General features: G+C 44.8%; 1 protein-coding gene and 1 long non-coding RNA gene across 9 annotated transcripts in view; one reads left to right on the plus strand and one right to left on the minus strand.

Annotated features, from left to right (window-relative positions):
- The window catches only part of LOC140908602 (uncharacterized), a 139,846-nt gene extending 119,582 nt beyond the window's left edge, over nucleotides 1-20,264 (minus strand). The window contains exon 1 of one of the 2 annotated variants that reach the window (XR_012157928.1): nucleotides 20,188-20,264. This is a non-coding gene — a long non-coding RNA (uncharacterized LOC140908602). Of the gene's footprint in view, nucleotides 1-18,955; nucleotides 19,508-20,187 lie in introns of those variants that run through there. The other variant, XR_012157927.1, reaches the window with a different exon arrangement.
- Nucleotides 20,265-20,341: 77 nt separating this feature from the next.
- The window catches only part of MBOAT2 (membrane bound glycerophospholipid O-acyltransferase 2), a 217,663-nt gene continuing 215,376 nt past the window's right edge, over nucleotides 20,342-22,628 (plus strand). For 4 of the 7 annotated variants that reach the window (XR_012157926.1, XM_073336059.1, XM_073336062.1 and 1 more), the window contains exon 1: nucleotides 20,342-20,611. Coding sequence is in view for 3 of the 7 variants with exons in the window: in XM_073336059.1 (XP_073192160.1) it covers nucleotides 20,540-20,611 (72 nt within the window). In the remaining 4 variants the exon portion in view is untranslated. The remainder of the gene's footprint in view (nucleotides 20,612-22,628) is intronic. The other 3 variants (XM_073336064.1, XM_073336063.1, XM_073336065.1) reach the window with 3 other exon arrangements.

The raw sequence follows: 22,628 nt of genomic DNA on the forward strand, positions 1-22,628 counted from the left end.
TAGCAGTATAGGGGCTAAAACACAATCAAGTCGTGCTGATTCCATTCAATAGAGGGCAGTGGTACCCACACAAACTAGCTCAGCCCAATACTAACCAGCAGATTACCCTGATGGGCCGCTTATGGCCCGCGGGCAGCAGGTTGCCCACCACTGCCTTAAGGATTAGAAAATGTTTAAATTAGATTTAGCTCCATCAGACAATTACAAGATAATTAGTTGTAACAAATAGATATGTACATTTTTCTGCAGAACTACAGAGCGATACTGACAACATGAAGCTAGTCCAGAAAAAGGAAATGAATGAACAAATCTCTCAGAAGATTGGAAGGATACAGCACTAGCTGCTACAAATACTGTGCAGAAATTAGCAAAGAAAAATTAGGATTTGATTATTTTCCCATGAGTTTTACAAAATAAATTAGACACAACATTTGCAGCAAAATGTTGGATAACATGCCATAGTATCAGAAAACATACTTCATACTTTTTCCAACTGAAAAGTTTCTGATCTGGTGTTAGAAAATTGATATATTATGTAGGCAGCGGCAGATTAGCCACTGGGCCAACAGGGCCTGTGCCCAAGGGCCCTGGCCAATTGTGATGCCCCCACGCCCTGACCTGTTCTGCCTGGCACTCCTGCTGGGGGGCGGGGGCGGGGAAGAGGCAGGTCGGGGCATGGGGGTTTGCTCTGCTCTGCCCGGCGCTCCTGCCAGGGAGCGGGGTCGGGGTGTGGGAAGTTGCCCCACTCCTCCCACCCAGTGCGCCTGCCGGGGAGTGGGGTAAGCCCCCACACTCTGACCCTGCTCCCTGGCAGAAGCACTGGGGTGGGCACCAGGGGACTGCAGGCAGAAGGGGTGGGGAGGGGCTCCCATTTGCTCTAGTCCTGGGCCCCACAAAATTGTAATCTGCCTCTGTATACAGGACTCAAATTCCCGTTACTGTGGTGTTAAGGAAGTGTCCTGATTTACTGAAATTAAATGACATGAAGATAGCAGGATTCTAAACAGGAATCTGTTCTGACTGCAGCCAGGCAGACCCAAATAGTTTATGGGAGGCCTGCTGCAGAATGGAGCTCCACATAGGCACAGGAGTCCATCAGCATGCTATCAGTTGCAGAATCCAGGTCTCAAAGTATTTCAGCATTATGGATGCAAAACCAAATACCTACTATAGAAATATGGTTGAATAAAATATTTAAAAGAGAAATTGTGCCTAATGGGAAAATAGATCAATGGTTCATCTAATTCAGTATCCTCTCTCAAACGATCGTTAATATCAGATGTTTCAAAGAAAGGTGCAATTAACCTTATAATGGTTAATCACATAATAACGGAGCCAGGGGAGAAATTTCTCCCAAATCTCATTGTTAGTGTTTATCTTATTAAGACTAATTATTAAGCCCTGGAGAATAGGGATTTATATCCCTTATAACTGTATATCATGTATAATGTAATTATGTTCTTATTATTCCTATACATGTCTAACTCTTTTCTTTCAATCTTGCTAAGCTCTGAGCCTCTATCTTGTGGCAGTGGGTGCCACAGATTAATTACATATTGTGTAAAAAAAATACTGTTTTATATTTCCTTACTTAATTTCATTGGGTGTGCTCTTAAACTATTTTTGAGAATAAAGGTATACAGTAACTCTTTACTAACTTTTCCCACAGCAATAATTATATACCTCCCTCACAGTTAAAATCAAAACAGGAAATATAGTCCAAGGTAATGTTGCTATAGGAGCTTTAATTTTTACATTTCATTATTTTAGGAAAAAAAACCCTTTGTAACCATATTATGGTATTGCCATAATTTTTAAAATGTCAGTGCAAAATAAAGCAAAACCCAGACACAGTTAAATAAAATAATAACGAAGCAGTAAGGTGTCAGAGTGGTTTGCTCACTACAACTATGCATGTTGAATGTTATCCACCGGAGTTGAATGTGGAGGGTGGAGTTGATTGTCATTATGAATTGTTTTTGTTGTAGGCAGATACATATATTTAATTTTTTTGTTAGGAAAAAAAATGAAGCTGCTGCCAATTTAGAGTGAGAGATGGAATGATGCCAACTGACTCATGCTATTTAACCTTTCAATGCACCATTTAGAATGCTCTCCTTTTATTATACTATTTAGAAACAAGCAGATAAAGAATTCCAGATAAAGAGAGCATTATGAACATTAATAAGGAAAATGGTGGAGCCAAATTCTGTTCTCATACACTGTATAGGAGGGCAGAAACTCACATTTAATGTAGTACTTGCAGAAGAAAAAAATCTCATAATGATAATTTAATGAACTGCCAAGACAAACAAGTTTAACTTGCCTTTATGCATAAATTTGTACATTTGTTGATTTATCAAACTGCATCCCCTTCTTTCTTAAATACTTAATTTTTTTGTATACTGTACATCTAGAGACAGACAAGACTTATTGGATTACTGGGGCCAGGATAACAAGCTACTTTAGCACATGTCTAGCTTTAAGCATGAGTAGTCCCATTGACTTCAATGGAATGTCTACCTAAGTCTATATGCAGCCTTTCTGAGAGATGTGCACTCTCCTATTCCTCTTAGGCCTTGTCTACACACAAATGTTGGTATAACATTCTCATAAGGGAAGGGGAATATGCTATACCCGCATTTCTCAAACTGAGGTCCGTGGACCCCTGGGGTTCCCTGATCAACTCCTCCCCCTCCCTCCCAGTGCCTTCTGCATGCTAAAAGTCTGGTGGCGCAACTTCCTACCTGCCACAGCTCTGTGCCGCTCTCGGAAGCAACTGGCACATCCCCGCGGCTCCTGTGGGGTGAGGGGGGTCTCTGTGTGCTGACCCCACCCTGAGCAGCAGCTCCATAGCTCGCATTGGCCAGGAACTGGCAGGGGCAGCGTGCACAGACCCCCTGGCCATCCCATCTAGGAGACACTGCCAGAGAGATGTGCCAGTAGCTTTCCGGAGCCTCCTGAGGTAAGCACCGCCCAGCCGGAGCCCACACCCCTCACCCCCTCATGCACCCCAACCCCCTCCACCAGATCAGAGCCTGCACCCCACACCCAAATACCCTCCCAGACCTTGCACCCCTCACCCACTCCTGCACCCAAAATCCCTGGCAGAGCCCGCACTCCTCACCCCCTCCTGCATCCATACTCCCTCGCGGAGCCCGCACCCCGTTCTGCACCCAAACTCCTTCCCAAAGCCCGCACCCCTCACCCCCTTCTGCACCTAAACTCCCCACCCCCCAGAGTCCGCACCCCGCACCTTCTCCAGCAACCAAACTCCCTCCCAGAGCCCACACCCTGCACTTCCTCCTGCAACCAAACTCCCTCCCAGAACCCGTACCCAAACTCCCTCCAAGAGCCCACACCCCTCATACCCCAACCCTGTGGCCAGCCCAGAGCCCGCATCCCCTCCTACAACTAAATTCCTTCCCAGAGCCTGCACTCTGCCCCTCCTCTGCAACCAAACTCCCTCCTAGAGCTCTCCCCCTAGCCCGCTCCTGCACCCAAACTCCCTCCCAGAGCCCGCACCCCTCATCCCTTCCTGCACCCCAAACCCCAGCCCAGCCCAGAGCCTGTACCCCCCTACACCCAAACTCCCACCCAGAGCCTGCACCCCGCAACTCCTCCTGCACCCAAACTCCCTCCCAGAGCCTGCACCCTGCACCCCATCCTGCACCAGTCTGGTGAAAGTGAGAGTGGGGGAGAGCGAGTGACGGAAGGAGTGGGGAATGGAGTGAGCGGGGGCAGAGCCTTGGAGAAGGGGTGGGGCCTTGGGAAGGGGGCAAGGCAAGGGCTGAGCAGGGGACGACTTGGGGGTCCCTGAGAAATTTTAAAACAAAGTGGGAGTCCTTAGGTTACTAAAGTTTGAGAACCGCTGATCTATACCATCATAAGGATATTTATACCAGTATGACATATTAGTAAAAATCATAACTGCCATAATTATCCTGGCACAAAAACTATATGTAGGCCAGGCTTAAATGTGCTGCTAGCCCACTATTCTTGGGAGCAGGGGATTATGACACCACCCCTAAGGAGGATTCCATCTATGTGGGTGCCTTGATTGTTTCCACCGCAACATGGCTACGCTGGTGCGGTGTTGGCAAGGGACCCTATGCATGCAGTCCTCTCGTCAGGTGGGTGGGGACTAGTCTTCCCTTGAGTGAGATAGACCTCAGGTTGTCTGAAGATGGAGTGATGATCCATGGAGGAAGGGAGGTCTCAGCCTGCTCAAAGCGTGGTGATGGTGTTGGAATCCCACCACACAGCTCATATGTGGGTGGCTCCTGTCACTACCACCCCAATCTGGAGTGGTACCACACTGCTAGGGGCAAGATTTGTGAGGGACCTCCCTGGGGAGGTTTGCTTAGGGGCACAGACAGACTTAATTCAAAGTCCTCCCACCTCGAGAAAAATAAATGCAAACAGACAATAGGGGCAAAGGTGCTTACACACACATCTCAACTTGATTCTGCTACCACTGAAGACTGGCAAACAATTTCTATTGGCATCGGGGGAGAAGGTTTGGGCCCCAAACTGTCCATGACAACAATCAACTCTAATTACAGCCTATATTATCTCAGAAATAGCTGGCACCCACATTTTGAAGGAGACTTTATTATATGGATAGGCTCAGGATAGGCTTCTAGGGGCACAAAGCTCTAAAGATATAGAGCAGGTTGCACAGAGGAGCCAAGAGGCCAGTGAAGAAGCTTGGCAACATGTGACCTCCAGAAGAGGTAAGCGGAATGTCCGGGTTCCAGTAACACAGACACAGGTAACTAACCGCTTTCATGTTCTCTCCACAGGTACCGTTGCGGAGAGTGGACCAGATGATATGTCTGGGGCGAGAAAGCAGAAGGAGACTCCGCTGGTTGGAAGGCATGAGATGCGATGTCCTGAGGTTGGGGGTTCCACGACCACCACTCCCAAGAGGAGAAGGCGGGTGGTGGTGGTCGGGGACTCTCTCCTCCAGGAGACTGAGTCATCTATCTGCCGCCCTGACCAGGAAAACCGAGAAGTCTGCTGCTTGCCAGGGGCTAAGATTCGCGATGTGACGGAGAGACTGCCGAGACTCATCAAGCCCTCGGATCGCTACCCCTTCCTGCTTCTCCACGTGGGCACCAATGATACTGCCAAGAATGACCTTGAGCGGATCACTGCGGACTACGTGGCTCTGGGAAGAAGGATAAAGGAGTTTGAGGCGCAAGTGGTGTTCTCGTCCATCCTCCCCGTGGAAGGAAAAGGCCTGGGTAGGGACCGTCGAATCGTGGAAGTCAACGAATGGCTACGCAGGTGGTGTCGGAGAGAAGGCTTTGGATTCTTTGACCATGGGATGGTGTTCCATGAAGGAGGAGTGCTGGGCAGAGACGGGCTCCATCTTACGAAGAGAGGGAAGAGCATCTTTGCCAGCAGGCTGGCTAACCTAGTGAGGAGGGCTTTAAACTAGGTTCACCGGGGGAAGGAGACCAAAGCCCTGAGGTAAGTGGGAAAGCGGGATACCGGGAGGAAGCACAGGCAAGAATGTCTGTGAGGGGAGGGCTCCTGCCTCATACTGGGAATGAGGGGCGATCAACAGGTTATCTCAAGTGCTTATATACAAATGCACAAAGCCTTGGAAACGAGCAGGGAGAACTGGAGGTCCTGGTGATGTCAAGGAATTATGACGTGATTGAAATAACAGAAACTTGGTGGAATAACTCACATGACTGGAGTACTGTCATGGATGGTTATAAACTGTTCAGGAAGGACAGGCAGGGCAGAAAAGGTGGGGGAGTAGCACTCTATGTAAGGGAGCAGTATGACTGCTCAGAGCTCCGGTACGAAACTGTAGAAAAACTTGAGTGTCTCCGGATTAAGTTTAGAAGTGTGAGCAACAAGAGTGATGTAGTGGTGGGAGTCTGCTATAGACCACCGGACCACGGGATGAGGTAGATGAGGCTTTCTTCCGGCAGCTCATGGAAGCTACTAGATCGCATGCCCTGATTCTCATGGGTGACTTTAATTTTCCTGATATCTGCTGGGAGAGCAATACAGCGGTGCATAGACAATCCAGGAAGTTTTTGGAAAGCGTAGGGGACAATTTCCTGGCGCAAGTGCTAGAGGAGCCAACTGGGGGGGCGCTTTTCTTGACCTGCTGCTCACAAACCGGGTAGAATTAGTGGGGGAAGCAAAAGTGGATGGGAATCTGGGAGGCAGTGACCATGAGTTGGTTGAGTTCAGGATCCTGACGCAGGGAAGAAAGGTAAGCAGCAGGATACGGACCCTGGACTTCAGGAAAGCAGACTTCGACTCCCTCAGGGAACGGATGGCCAGGATCCCCTGGGGGACTAACTTGAAGGGGAAAGGAGTCCAGGAGAGCTGGCTGTATTTCAAGGAATCCCTGTTGAGGTTACAGGGACAAACCATCCCGATGAGTCGAAAGAATAGTAAATATGGCAGGCGACCAGCTTGGCTTAATGGTGAAATCCTAGCGGATCTTAAACATAAAAAAGAAGCTTACAAGAAGTGGAAGGTTGGACATATGACCAGGGAAGAGTATAAAAATATTGCTCGGGCATGTAGGAATGATATCAGGAGGGCCAAATCGCACCTGGAGCTGCAGCTAGCCAGAGATGTCAAGAGTATCAAGAAGGGTTTCTTCAGGTATGTTGGCAACAAGAAGAAAGCCGAGGAAAGTGTGGGCCCCTTACTGAATGAGGGAGGCAACCTAGTGACAGAGGATGTGGAAAAAGCTAATGTACTCAATGCTTTTTTTGCCTCTGTCTTCACTAACAAGGTCAGCTCCCAGACTGCTGCGCTGGGCATCACAAAATGGGGAAGAGATGGCCAGCCCTCTGTGGAGATAGAGGTGGTTAGGGACTATTTAGAAAAGCTGGATGTGCACAAGTCCATGGGGCCGGACGAGTTGCATCCGAGAGTGCTGAAGGAATTGGCAGCTGTGATTGCAGAGCCATTGGCCATTATCTTTGAAAACTCGTGGCGAACCGGGGAAGTCCCGGATGACTGGAAAAAGGCTAATGTAGTGCCAATCTTTAAAAAAGGGAAGAAGGAGGATCCTGGGAACTACAGGCCAGTCAGCCTCACCTCAGTCCCTGGAAAAATCATGGAGCAGGTCCTCAAAGAATCAATCCTGAAGCACTTGCATGAGAGGAAGGTGATCAGGAATAGCCAGCATGGATTCACCAAGGGAAGGTCATGCCTGACTAATCTAATCGCCTTTTATGATGAGATTACTGGTTCTGTGGATGAAGGGAAAGCAGTGGATGTATTGTTTCTTGACTTTAGCAAAGCTTTTGACAATGTCTCCCACAGTATTCTTGTCAGCAAGTTAAGGAAGTATGGGCTGGATGAATGCACTATAAGTTGGGTAGAAAGCTGGCTAGATTGTCGGGCTCAACGGGTAGTGATCAATGGCTCCATGTCTAGTTGGCAGCCGGTATCAAGTGGAGTGCCCCAAGGGTCGGTCCTGGGGCCGGTTTTGTTCAATATCTTCATAAATGATCTGGAGGATGGTGTGGATTGCACTCTCAGCAAATTTGCGGATGATACTAAACTGGGAGGAGTGGTAGATACGCTGGAGGGGAGGGATAGGATACAGAAGGACCTAGACAAATTGGAGGATTGGGCCAAAAGAAATCTGATGAGGTTCAATAAGGATAAGTGCAGGGTCCTGCACTTAGGATGGAAGAATCCAATGCACCGCTACAGACTAGGGACCGAATGGGTAGGCAGCTGTTCTGCGGAAAAGGACCTAGGGGTGACAGTGGACGAGAAGCTGGATATGAGTCAGCAGTGTGCCCTTGTTGCCAAGAAGGCCAATGGCATTTTGGGATGTATAAGTAGGGGCATAGCGAGCAGATCGAGGGACGTGATCGTTCCCCTCTATTCGACATCGGTGAGGCCTCATCTGGAGTTGTGTGTCCAGTTTTGGGCGCCACACTACAAGAAGGATGTGGATAAATTGGAGAGAGTCCAGCGAAGGGCAACAAAAATGATTAGGGGTCTAGAACACATGACTTATGAGGAGAGGCTGAGGGAGCTGGGATTGTTTAGCCTGCAGAAGAGAAGAATGAGGGGGGATTTGATAGCTGCTTTCAACTACCTGAAAGGGAGTTCCAAAGAGGATGGCTCTAGACTGTTCTCAATGGTAGCAGATGACAGAACAAGGAGTAATGGTCTCAAGTTGCAGTGGGGGAGGTTTAGGTTGGATATTAGGAAAAACATCTTCACTAGGAGGGTGGTGAAACACTGGAATGCGTTACCTAGGGAGGTGGTAGAATCTCCTTCCTTAGAGGTTTTTAAGGTCAGGCTTGACAAAGCCCTGGCTGGGATGATTTAACTGGGAATTGGTCTTGCTTCGAGCAGGGGGTTGGACTAGATGACCTTCAGGGGTCTCTTCCAACCCTGATATTCTATGAATGTTTCAAGTGGGGATAGTAACAAGTAGCTTTTGAGCTAGACAGTGATGAAGACATCAGACAAAAGTCAACATTTCAAATCAGGGTATTATTTTACTGCTCTATAACTCAGTTTAATTTTCTTCAGACTTTGCAAAAACCTCTCTCTTTACTTAACAGTAGATCTGACAATTTCCAGGCCAAATTAATTTTCCAAACCAAACAGGTATAAGGGGGCTAAGTTAGGACTTTATAATGAAGACTTGCAACCACCTTTTTATATTAATCTATGTAGCTACTTTTGAAAGGATTTTTTCCCTCCTCTTTATGCACTGGGCCCCCTCAAACTATATTATTACAATTAGGGCTGTCAATTAATCGCAGTTAACTTATGCAATTAACTCAAAAATTAATCACGATTAATCACACTGTTAAACAATAGAATACCAACTGAACTTTAAATATTTTTGGATGTTTTTCTACATTTGCAAATATGTTGATTTCAATTACAACACAGTCTACAGTGCTCACTTTATATTATTTTGATTTCAAATATTTGCACTGTAAAAATGATAAAACAATAGTATTTTTCAATTTATCTCATACAAGTACCGTAGTGCAATCTCTTTACTGTGAAAGTGTAACTTCCAAATGTAGATTTTTTTTGTTACATAACTGCACTCAAAAACAAAACAATGTAAAACTTCAGAGCCTACAAGGCCGCTCAGTCCTACTTCTTGTTCAGCCAATCGCCTGCTTCTTATTTACAATGTCACCGGAAAGTGAGAACAGGCATTTGCATGGCACTTTTATAGCCAGCACTGCAAGGTATCTACGTGCCAGACATGCTAAACATTTGTATGCCCCTTCATTCTTCGGCCAGCATTCCAGAGGACATGCTTCCATACTGATGATGCTTGTTAAAAAAAAAGTGTTAATTAAATTTGTGACTGAACTCCTTGGGGGGAGAATTGTATGTCTCCTGTTTTATTGTACCATTCTGCCATATATTTCATATTATAGCAGTCTCGGATGATGACCCAGCACACGTTCGTTTTAAGATCACTTTCACAGTAGATTTGAAAAAACGCAAAGAAGGTACCAACATGCGATTTCTAAAAATAGCTACAGCACTCAACCCAAGGTTTAAGAATCTGAAGTGCTTCCAAAATCTGAGATGGACAAGGTGTGGAGCATGTTTTCAAAATTCTTAAAAGAGCAACACTCAAATGCCGAAACTACAGAACCTGAACCACCAAAAAAGAAAAATCAACCTTCTGCTGGTGGCATCTGACTCAGATGCTTAAAATGAACATGTCAGTCCGCTCTGCTTTAGATCGTTATCGAGCAGAACCCATCATCAGCATGGACGCATGTCCTCTGGAATGGGACATATGAAACTTTAGCATATCTAGCATGTAAATATCTTGTGACGCCGGCTACAACAGTGCAGTGTGAATGCCTGTTCTCACTTTCAGGTGACACTGTAAACAAGTTTCAGAGTAGCAGCCGTGTTAGTCTGTATTTGCAAAAAGAAAAGGAGTACTTGTGGCACCTTAGAGACTAACCAATTTATTTGAGCATAAGCTTTATTGAGCTACAGCTCACTTCATCGGATGCATTCAGTGAAAAATACAGTGAGGAGATTTATATACACACAGAACATGAAAAACGGGTGTTATCATACACACTGTAAGGAAAGTGATCACTTAAGATGAGCTATTACCAGCAGGAGAGCGGGTGGGGGGGAGGGGAATGTTGGCGTAGAGGGCTTCTACATCCATAGGGGCCAACAAGCCATTACCCTCTGATCCCACTGAGGGTTACCAAAAGAAACTACACCATTTGCTCAAAAAACTCTCTGAAAAAGCACAAGAACAAATCCGCACAGACACACCCCTGGAACCCTGACCTGGGGTATTCTATCTACTACACAAGATCCATAAACCTGGATCTCCTGGACGCCCCATCATCTCAGGCATTGGCACCCTGACAGCAGGATTGTCGGGCTATGTAGACTCCCTCCTCAGGCCCGATGCTACCAGCACTCTCAGCTATCTTCGAGATACCACTGACTTCCTGAGGAAACTACAATCCATCGGTGATCTTCCTGAAAACACCATCCTGGCCACTATGGATGTGGAAGCCCTCTACACCAACATTCCAGACAAAGATGGACTACAAGGCATCAGGAACAGTATCCCCGATAATGTCACGGCTAACCTGGTGGCTGAACTTTGTGACTTTGTCCTCACCCATAACTATTTCACATTTGGGGACAATGTATAACTTCAGATCAGCGGCACTGCTATGGGTACCCACATGGCCCCACAGTATGCCAACATTTTTATGGCTGACTTAGAACAACACTTCCTCAGCTCTCGTCCCCTAATGCCCCTACTCTACTTGCGCTATACTGATGACATCTTCATCATCTGGACCCATGGAAAAGAAGCCCTTGAGGAATTCCACCATGATTTCAACAATTTCCATCCCACAATCAACCTCAGCCTGGACCAGTCCACACAAGAGATCCACTTCCTGGACACTACAGTGCTAATAAACAATGGTCACATAAACATCACCCTATACCGGAAACCTACTGACTGCTATTCCTACCATGCCTCCAGCTTTCACCAGACCACACCATACCACATGATCCATCGTTTACGGCCAAGCTCTACAATACAACCGCATTTGCTCCAACCCCTCAGACAGAGACAAACACCTACAAGATCTCTATCAAGCATTCTTACAACTACAATACCCACCTGCGGAAGTGAAGAAACAAATTGACAGAGCCAGAAGAGTACCCAGAAGTCACCTACTACAGGACAGGCCCAACAAAGAAAATAACCGAATGCCACTAGCCATCACCTTCAGCCCCCAACTAAAACCTCTCCAACGCATCATCAAGGATCTACAACCTATCCTGAAGGATGACCCATCACTCTCACAAATCTTGGGAGACAGGCCAGTCCTTGCCTACAGACAGCCCCCCAACCTGAAGCAAATACTCACCAGCAACCACATACTACACAACAGAACCACTAACCCAGGAACCTATCCTTGCAACAAAGCCCGTTGCCAACTGTGTCCTCATATCTATTCAGGGGACCCCATCATAGGGCCTAATCACATCAGCCACACTATCAGAGGCTCGTTCACCTGCACATCTACCAATGTGATATATGCCATCATGTGCCAGCAATGTCCCTCTGCCATGTACATTGGTCAAACTGAACAGTCTCTACGTAAAAGAATAAATGGACACAAATCAGATGTCAAGAATTATAACATTCATAAACTATTCAGAAAACACTTCAATCTCTCTGGTCACTCGATTACAGACCTAAAAGTTGCAATATTACAACAAAAAGACTTCAAAAACAGACTCCAGTGAGAGACTGCTGAATTGGAATTAATTTGCAAACAGGATACAATTAACTTAGGCTTGAATAGAGACTGGGAGTGGATGGGTCATTACACAAAGTAAAACTATTTCCCCATGTTTATTTCCCCCCCACCGTTCCTCAGATGTTCCTGTTAACTGCTGGAAATGGCCCACCTTGATTATCACTACAAAACGTTTTCTCCCCCCCCCTCCGCTTTCCTGCTGGTAATAACTCATCTTAAGTGATCACTCTCCTTACAGTGTGTATGATAACACCCATTTTTTCATGTTCTGTGTCTATATAAATCTCCTCACTGTATTTTCCACTGAATGCATCCGATGAAGTGAGCTGTAGCGCATGAAAGCTTATGCTCAAATAAACTGGTTAGTCTCTAAAGTGCCACAAGTACTCCTTTTCTTATTGTAAACAAGAAGCGGGCAGCATTATCTGCTGCAAATTGTAACCAAACTTATTTGTCTGAGCGATTGGCTGAAGTAGGACTGAGTGGACTTGTAGGCTCTAAAGTTTTACATTGTTTTATTTTTGAATGCAGTTATTTTTTTGTACATAATTCTTCATTTGAGTTCAACTTTCATGATAAAGAGATTGCACTACAGTACTTGTATTAGGTGAATTAAAAATACTATTTCTTTTGTTTTTTACAGTGCAAATATTTGTAATCAAAAATAAATATAAAGTGAGCACTGTACACTTTGTAGTCTCTGTTGTAATTGAATATATTTGAAAATGTAGAAAACACCCACAAATATTTAAATAAATGGTATTTATTATTGTTTAACAGCATGATTAATCGCACAATTAATTGCGATTCATTTTTTTAATCGCTTGACAGCCCTGATTAAAATATGTGCATGTAATATAAACAGAGGAACAAGATGTGTATATGATAAAGCATGTCATAATCTTTCAATGTTGTAACCCTTGTCCTCACCACATCCTTTCTTTGTTATCCTATCCTGTCTAATTTAAGGATTGTTCCTGCAAAGTGACGAGCATCCTCAACTGTCACTGAACTAAATGCAATTTTCAGGAAGCACTCAAAACCTTCTTGGATTGGGCCCACAGCGTGATTGTAATCTCTTTAGGGTTGGTACTTGCTGTTAGGGGTTGGATCACAGAAACCCCTTGGGAGCTGCCAACTGATGTGCCAAGACTACTTCTGCCCCTGCTTTCCTGCCCAGTCAGCTTAGGACTTCGGTGCCCTGCCTGGTTTGAGCCTGCTGCAAACCCAGACCCAGGTCTGAACCTAACAGCTGCAGGCTTAACTGAAAGCAGCTCACAGAAGCGTTCCTGTCCTTGACACTCAGATACCCAACTCCCATGGGGCCCAAATCCTGAATAAATCCATTTTATACAGGGTAAACTCATAAATTGTTCGCCCTCTGTAACACTGATAGAGAGATATGCACAGCTGTTTGCCCCCCTCCCCCGCCCCAGGTATTAATACATACTCTGGGTTAATTAATAAGTAAAAAGTGATTTTATTAAATACAGAAAGTAGGATTTAAGTGTTTCCAAGTACTAATAGACAGAAGAAAGTGAATTATCAAGCAAAAAATAAAATAAAACCCGCAAGTCTATGTCTAATAAAACTGAATACAGACAAAATCTCACCAGTTCCAGTAAGCTTCCTTTTACAGACTGATCTCCTTCTAGTCCGGGTCCAGTAATCATTCACACCCCCTGTAGTTATTGCCCTTTGTTCCAGTTTCTTTCTTGGGGGTGGAGAGGCTCTCTCTTTAGCCAGCTGAAGACAAAATGGAGGGGTCTCCCATGGGCTTAAATAGACTCTCTCTTGTGGGTGGAGACCCCTCCTCTCTTCTGTGCGAAGTCCAGCTCCAAAATGGAGTTCTGGAGTCACCTGGGCAAGTCACATGTCCATGCATGACTCACAGTTTTTGCAGGCAGAAGCCATTGCCCACATGGTATGTTGAATGTCTCCAGGAAGACTTCTTATGTGGATTGGAGCATTCCAAGATGAATTGTTCCTCAAGTGCTTCTAGATTGGGCACTTAACTTTGCCAATTCCTTTCTCCAGGAACTGACCAAATACTCTACTAAGGTTATTCAGAAATCAAGCCAGTACACGGCCAATATTCATAACTTTGCATACAAAAATGCTACACGCATACAAATAGGCTCAATAGATTCAGTAGATCATAACCTTTACATAGATATGTTACATGGCATATGTAGCATAGAAGATATTCCAGTTATGTCATATATATTCATAAGGGAATGTGAGTTCCCCATTCGACAAAGCCTTATGGGGAACTCACACTTGCCTTTATATTTTTCTGTAAAATGTTAATAAACACCTATGGCATGGTAGAAAGTTAAATAATAATAGTAGCACACTGGCAGAGGTTTGTGTTATACATAGTTATTTTCCTGGAATTAATCAATCAGCATAAATCTCTCTATGCACAACACAGCTTTTTATCAAAGAGGGCTTTTGGTGCACAGATCTTTTCCCTAACTGGATATGTAACTGTTATAAACAATTAAATAAAATATACCCTTTTCCCCAATTTGAGAGTGAATGTAATGCTTGTGGAATTGATTGAAAGCAAAAGCCAAATTTCCCAGACTTCCCTTATCACTCTGACCACATCAGTCCGCTCTTTTCAGGAGTCCACTGGTTTCCCCTGGTTCCCTAAATCAAACGCACAATTTGTTTATGTCTTTAAGTCCCTTCAGGATTTAGCCTTGCCATACCTACTTGCTCTACTGATTTTTTGTGATGTCAACTGCCACCTTTGCTCTACCAAGGTTCTCAGCTTCTCCCTCAGATACATTGCTGCCCCCTCCCCCCCCCGGAAACTCCTCAAAAACATCCTAAAGCCATCTTCTTTCAAATCCCACCTTAAGACTCATTTCTGCTGTGATGTCTGCAAAAACTCTGTCCACTGATAATGGGTAGACAAGGAGAAAATTGTTACTTCTCTTTCTCATTCAAAATGTGCTTGTTTCGCTGTAAACCTTGTGGGCCACTCACACCTGGTGTGTCTTATTATGAACCTAGAATGTAAGTTATTTGGGGAAGGGATTATCTTTTTACTTCACGTAAACAGAACAACCAGTTTCTCTGGTTAGGTGCAAGGCACTATTGTTCTGAGACTTGTAATACACATTCCTGTAACTCCTGTCGTAAGATCCCAGCCCAATTTGGCGCTGAAACATACTTTTCATACTTTCTGAGTACAGATAGAGCACATATACTGACAGAAGAGTATAAACTTATTTTTATATTAAAATTACAGGCTATTAAGGTACCTCTCAAAATGGCACTTTTTGCTGTGGCATGGTGAGTTTTCTCAAAGAAAATTTGAGAATAAGAAATAAGGGCTACATTCATTGGGTAAATTATTTGCTATGAATAGTTTATGCATCATGTAATAACTATCAACACCTCTGTAGGTTTTCAGGTTCTGGAATAAACACTGACTGCCACTAGACAATGACTCAGAGTTAGCGAAAGCTGTCTCTAAAGCAGTTCTTCTGAAACTTTACCCCAAAATCTAACTAAATATTTCTAAAGAGTTGTGTTTTAAATAGCTGGATCCCAGTAAAAAATAGAAACTAAGGTCTCAATCCTGTAGACACTTACACCTGTGCTCCCTTTGACTTTAATGGGATAATTCACATTTATAAAGTTTAGGTGGGATTAGAATGTAGGTATTCTTGGCTTCTAAATCTGTACTCATTTCTGTAAACCACACTGCATCTGCCTCACACTTTATGTAACTTGTTTCAAAGTTCAGAATTTTTATCATCACTAATTTATAGCAGTAATAAGCAGGCACCAGACCAAGTTTGTGTGACAAAGGTACATTTGGGTCTACAATGAGTGATTGTACTTTGTTACCTGACACAGTTGAAAGCTATGAGTTTAAAACCAAATGAATTTCTCAGTAGAATCTGCCTTAGGCTGCAGGAGAAATTAAGTAAAATATGAATGCAAAACCCAGGGAGGCATGTTGGGTCAATTCATCCTTGGTATAACTCCAATAAAATTCATGGAGTTACATCAGGGATTAAGTTTTACAAATTTTTCCCTAAGTGTTAAAGGTTAGCAGTAGGCACTTTTGTCCATATGGTATGTGTGTCAGTGAATATTATGATGCTTAAACAGTCTCATTACTTGTTAATACTTTTTAGAAGAACTAATCTCTGTGCAATATGATGTCATGGAGTATATTTTTGCAGTAATTGTGCGTGTGTCCTGAAGTCACATTTCCAGATATACAACCAGCAGCACAAAATACAAAGGAACATGCTTGAAAGAGCAAAGTATTCTGGTACTAGCAAAATTATACACCTTTTAAAAAGTCTTGTTGCTACTCTAAAAAACGTGTAATTTGGCTCTGAAATTAGATACTCAGATACTATATTGATGAGTGGTATAGAAATAAATGGATTCTCTTATTATGGATTAAATTATGCTCATCCTACTAATGCATGTACTCCCAAAGACTTCAGACTAACTACTTTTATGAATATGGTAAACATAATTATAGTATTTTTTGAATAACATGCAACCATCACTAGTTTACTTGATTATAGCTCCCAGAAGGAGAGATAGTACCTCCGAAAATCAGGACAATCACACTTTTTGAGTGGTTCTTTTTCACTGGTCCTCACTTCTTATCCAGCTTTTACCCATGGCTCCAAGTAGTTGCTAGTATGCAGTAGTGGCCACATATTGGGACACTAGTGAGTTAAACCAGGTAGACATGAGAGGAAATGCCTATTCCCAGCACACTACGTCTGCTTTGGCAGATGAAGTGAGGGATACCTCTTGGACCAACAGATGGAAAGGTATTGCAATACCATACTGTAGAATAAATAATGCCTGACAAGGCACAAAAGATATCAACAGCTATCCACTGCAGCTAATGATGTTCTCAGTCATTGTGACCTTACATGCCACTGGCCTTTGACTCCAGCAGGTAAGAGAGTGAGATTGTCCTTGTGCAATAAGAAAAGGAGTACTTGTGGCACCTTAGAGACTAACCAATTTATCTGAGCATAAGCTTTCGTGAGCTACAGCTCACTTCATCAGATGCATACTGTGGAAAGTGTGGAAGATCTTTTTATATACACACAAAACATGAAAAGATACCTCCTTATATACACACAAAACATGAAAAGATAACCTATTACCAGCAGGAGAATGGGGTGGGTATCTAAAGTGATCACTCTCCTTACAATGTGTATGATAATCAAGTTGGGCCATTTCCAGCACAAATCCAGGTTTTCTCACCCCCCCCCCCCACCACACACACAAACCCACTCTCCTGCTGGTAATAGCTTATCTAAAGTGACCACTCCCCTTACAATGGTGGTCTTACTTAAAACAAACACCTCACACCCAGGCATTCATGCATCATTAAGAAAGTCCTGCAGCAATGGTTGAGTGGTGTACATCAGGGGTTCTCAACCTTTTTCCTTCTGAGGCCCCCCTAACATGCTGTAAAAACTCCATGGCCTGGTTGTGCCATATGGTTTTCTGCATGCAAAAGCTGGCATTAGGGGGTAGCAAACAGGGCAATTGCCTTGGGCCCCATGCCAAAGGGCCCCCCACAATTGCTACATTGCTCAGGGCCCCAGGCTTCAGTCCCATGCGGTGGGGCTTGGGCTTTCTGCCCTGGACCCTAGTGAGTCTAACACTGACCCTGCTTGGCAGACCCCTTGAAACCCACTCACGCCCCCCAGACCTCTGGCTGAGAACCACTGGTGTAGATCAACACTGGGGGTCACACTCACAAACCTGCACATAGGTAACCTGGAACTCTGGTTGCTCACCTTTGAATCATGGGCAGCAAGGATGCCTGACAACAGCCCAGGTGACTGAGTAGCTATTTTTCAACGTTTTTAGAAAGGAAAGGGGATAGAAAAGGTGCCCTAAATATTGCCAATTTTAATCAGCCATATTCACTATGACTCATGTGCAGTCAGGTGGTGACATCAGTTGCCACTGCAAACCATTAGCTGATGGAGTATGGGGTGTAACACCTTGTGCCTTAATTGTTTGCATTGGTCATTGACTATGTCATGAGGAACATAATTGCAGAGGACAACTGAGGAATTTTATGGACAAATGATAAAGCACAACTAGATTACTTCTGTCATAAATATAAAGCAAAGGGTAACCGCCTTTCTGTATACAGTGCTATAAAATCCCTCCTGGCCAGAGGCAAGACCTTAAGACACAAAAACAGGAATATACATTCCACGCAGCACAGCTTATTTTACCAGCCATTGAACAAAAGGAAATCTAGTGCATTTCTAGCTAGATTACTTACTAACTTAACAGGAGTTGTAAGGCTGCATTCCTGATCTGTTCCAGGCAAAAACATCACACAGACAGACAAACCCTTTGTTCCACATCCCCCTTCAGGTTTGAAAGTATCTTGTCTCCTCATTGGTCATTTTGGGTCAGGCACCAGCGAGGTTATCTTAGCTTCTTAACCCTTTACGGGTGAAAGGGTTTTGCCTCTGGCCAGGAGGGATTTTATAGCACTGTATACAGAAAGGTGGTTACGCTTCCCTTTATATTTATGACAACCTCATTTTTGCTGATGACACTGTCCTGCTTAGTTCTACATATTGCTGGGGGGGGTGGGGTGGGTGGGAGAGACCAATCATTTGGCAGATGCACCCAGAACAAGTTGGTTTGTTTTCAAAAAGGGAAAGACAAAATATATGGCTATCAATGTCCCAAACGCAACCACCAGAGTAGATGGAGAAATACTAGAAAAATCAAGTCATGTTACCAATCTAAGGAATGAGATGTGCAATGATGGTGACACCATACTATATGTCAAGCAACAAATATCAAAAGCAGCAAACAACTTTTATAAACTTGAAAAAAGATTTAGAAAAGTAGTATGATTGGCACCAATACAAAAATATGAATTTCAAACATCAGCATCATGTCTGTACTCCTTTATGTAAACCTACAACACAAATTCCCCTAGGCTCTGGGGTGGGGCTGGGGCCAAGGGGTTTGAAGTGTGGGAATATCAGTGTTGTTCAATGGGAACAGAGTCCCCTTTGCCATCTTTTTACAAGTCTTTTTTTGAAAATTCTGTTACAGTGCACTTTGCTTGTATAACATGTAAACGTCCAAAATCTTACCACAATGATCCACTAATGTCTGCATAACCATCGAGTAATATTCCTTCCTGTGGAGTGCATAAACTCTTGGGTGTTTGAGAGAAGTTAGGAGAAGAATAGGCACATTGCTCCTGCACTGTTATAAAAAGCCAATTGTTTATATTCCTTAATTATCTCTGGTACCTTGTCCACCTTTATCACATCCACATGCTCCTACAACAAAGAGTTTTGTAAACCTCCACCATAGTAGTACCCACTGTGATTTTCCTAGCCCAAACTAGGCCAATAGCTATCAGGGTAGCAGTTAGGTTCCTCAGGCAACTGCCATTCCCCTTTCAGTGGGGACCAATACTCTCAACCTTTCTAATTCTGTGGCTCCCCAGCTTTTCCCATCCCATTTTGTCAAGGTGCCAACTTCTGGCAAGTGCTGATACCAATGTAATCTTTAGGGTAGGTACTACCCTCTATCTAGTGCTGCTGCCCCAGCACTCCCAGACTTGAACCCCTCAATTGGCCCCATCAAGTGCCGATATCCTCCACACTTCAACACTACCAAGCACTCTCCTTAATCTACTGTCCCTTCCACTCAGTGCTGGTGACCCTCATTAACTTTGCTATTGCTGGTAGAGGCCCATTAACCCCACCATTGCCAGTACCACTCCCAATGCACAAGCTTCCCCATAACCAGCCCTCCCCATTACTGGTACCCCCCTTCAATGCTCAGGCATCCTCATTAACCCCCCCACCAAATGCTGGGGTCTCCTCATTACCTCCCCATTGTCAGTGCCCCCTCTCCAGTGCTGGGGTGAGGCCTCCATTTACCCCCCATTGCCACGCCCCCTCCCAATGCTGGGGTCTCCTCATTACCTCCCCATTGTCAGTGCCCCCTCTCCAGTGCTGGGGTGACGCCTCCATTTACCCCCCATTGCCACGCCCCCTCCCAATGCTGGGGTCTCCTCATTACCTCCCCATTGTCAGTGCCCCCTCTCCAGTGCTGGGGTGAGGCCTCCATTTACCCCCCATTGCCACGCCCCCTCCCAATGCTGGGGTCTCCTCATTACCTCCCCATTGTCAGTGCCCCCTCTCCAGTGCTGGGGTGACGCCTCCATTTACCCCCCATTGCCACGCCCCCTCCCAATGCTGGGGTCTCCTCATTACCCTTCCCCAGGCATTGCCGTGGCCCCCTGTTCTGTTGACCCTTCTCCATTGGGGGTCCCGCAGCCACTCCCCAACAGCAGGTGAAGGGGGGTTACCATAGCGACAGTCCCTAACCCAGCCCAACGGCCCCTGACCCGGTCCTGCGGCCCTCATCAGCGCCGAAGGGGAGGTGACGGCTGGCGGCTTTGCCCCGCCCTCCTGCTGGGCGGGGATTGGGAGCCGCCGCCTGTCACTCAACCGCTTGGCCGCGTGTGGAGTGGGCAGCGGGACTGTCACTCCGCGGCTGGGCCGCTCCCGCCACCTCCTCCGGCCTCTTGTTGTCACGACGTCGTTCGAGCTCTTCGCGCTGCTGCCGCTGGTGTGGGGAGACGGGAGGGAAAAGCGGCTTCTCCTCCTCCTCCCCCCGACCAGTCCCCGTTCTCCCGGGCTGGGGGCGGCGCCCTCGCCATGGCCACCAGCACCACAGGCTGCACGCTGCTGCAGCCCCTCAGCAACGCCGTGCGGCTGCCCATAGACCAGGTGAGGATGGGGAGGCGCCCACCCTGCTCGGCTTCCTGTGGGGAGAGGGGGCTGGCTGGGTTTAGTCCCCTCCACGCCATCCCATCCCCCACTCCTTCCCTCCTCATCCCAGCCGTGGCACCTCTCCCTGCATGCACCTCCCCCCCCCCCCCCGCAGCCCATGGCACGTCTCTGTGTGTGTCTGGGGACAGCCCCCAGCACCTTCCCCCATGCGTGCCCAGGCAGCGGGGTGCGTGTGTGCATAATCCAGCCCTTTGTGTGTGTAGGAACGCTTGTGCCTGCATCCACCCATCTCTGACACTAGTGTGTGTGCAAGATGTGATGAACATGAGTATGCATCTGGTATGAGAATAGGCAACAACAATGCTATTTGTGCAGGTGCACATGGTGTACCTCAGTGTTTTGATAAATGCAAAAGCATACATCAGATGGTATTTTTAATTGCAATGCTTGTTCTAAACTGTATTACAGAACTATAATGAAATTGTGTACATAATATAGTTATATGTGTATTTACAAATAGTTATGCTGGTGGTTGACCCCTGTGCGTGTGGGTCAGTCGTTATACCAGGGGACTGGTAGAAGCCATACGTTCTTTTCCTGGCTTTGTAATTACCTCTGTATGGCCTCGGGGAAGACATTTAATCTCTTTTTTTTTTTTTTTTTTTTCTCAGCTGGGAAGGGGGGATAATATTGACTTGACCTCCCAGGGGTGTCATGAGTGTAGTTAATTTCTGCAATTCATGGAACACACTTACTCTGCATTTATGTATTATTTGTTTTGTGCATATATGTATTTGTTTATATAAACAAAATGTTTAATAATTAATATATACCTGTGGGCACTGCACTTCCCTAGTGCCTTTTATCTCAGGAAGTGTAAATACCTGATGCCTTATGTCTCTCACTACATGTAAAGTAGAAAGTGTTATCCCTAGCTTACAGATGGGGAAACTGCGATGTACAGGTTGAGTGACTTACCCAAGGTCATATAGTATGTTTGTGAAAGAAATGGAAATAAAACTTGGATCTTCTAACTCCAAGGATAAACACTTTTTACAAATATATATGTAATGTTCATAAAAAATGTAGTGATACTGTGATGTATGGGCAGAGAGACAATTTTAGAAGGAAGAATAACAAGAAAAACCATGTGTAAATGTGTAAAGGCTGATTTGGGGCAGAGCGTCTAAGTTTCTAAGGTGATAGTATGCAAATAAAGGAAGCAAGGTAAAGAAAATAGAAGAACTCCTATTATGTGTACATAGAGGGAGTTTTGCATTTAAGGGGCGTAACTAAACCAAACTTCACAAGTAAAAATCAGTGGGGACTAAATATTGAGGAAAGGAAACTCTCTAGAAAAAAGAGTTTTAGTTTAAAATTTTCTACTTCACTAATACAAGAGCCTAAAAATATCCTAATTCTGTGGCTTCTAATCATATGTGGCTGTTATAGAAGCTCCCAAAAGCAGGCAATTCTAGTGAATTCTGACACCAGGAGCTAGATACTATGTAGAACTTGAGTTGATTCAGTATGCATCTCATACTGGTAGCAAAGGAAGTATGTGGCCTAGTATCTGAACTCTCTTATTTCTAGATTTTAAACTCTTAAAGCAGGAACCACGCCTTCTCTATTTCTGTAAAGCACCTAGAACTCACTTGGATGTTGTAAAACAAATAATAGATAACTCCTCATTTATGGCATGATTCCAGAATGTTGGCACTCATTATAATTTTCATCACTTTGTGGCATATGGTCACTTGTTCAAACTCGTTTTTATAAATATTGCTGACACATCATTTAAAATGATTTATCCAAGAGACTGGAAGGCCTCCATCTAGAATCTTAATCAATATACGGATTATAACCTGTATTGTTCTAGTGTTCTGCAACAGATGCTTCTGTAAGATAGGTGCTTTATGAAAAATACCTTGCCCTTATCTAGCAAGTTACATGGAAGCTTCCAGGGCAATTTTGATGAAAACCGTGTGTGTAGTTTAGAAGGTCTGTAACAAGA

The sequence above is a fragment of the Lepidochelys kempii genome, chromosome 3 (genome assembly GCF_965140285.1).
Source record: "Lepidochelys kempii isolate rLepKem1 chromosome 3, rLepKem1.hap1, whole genome shotgun sequence".
NCBI lineage: Eukaryota > Metazoa > Chordata > Testudines > Cheloniidae > Lepidochelys > Lepidochelys kempii.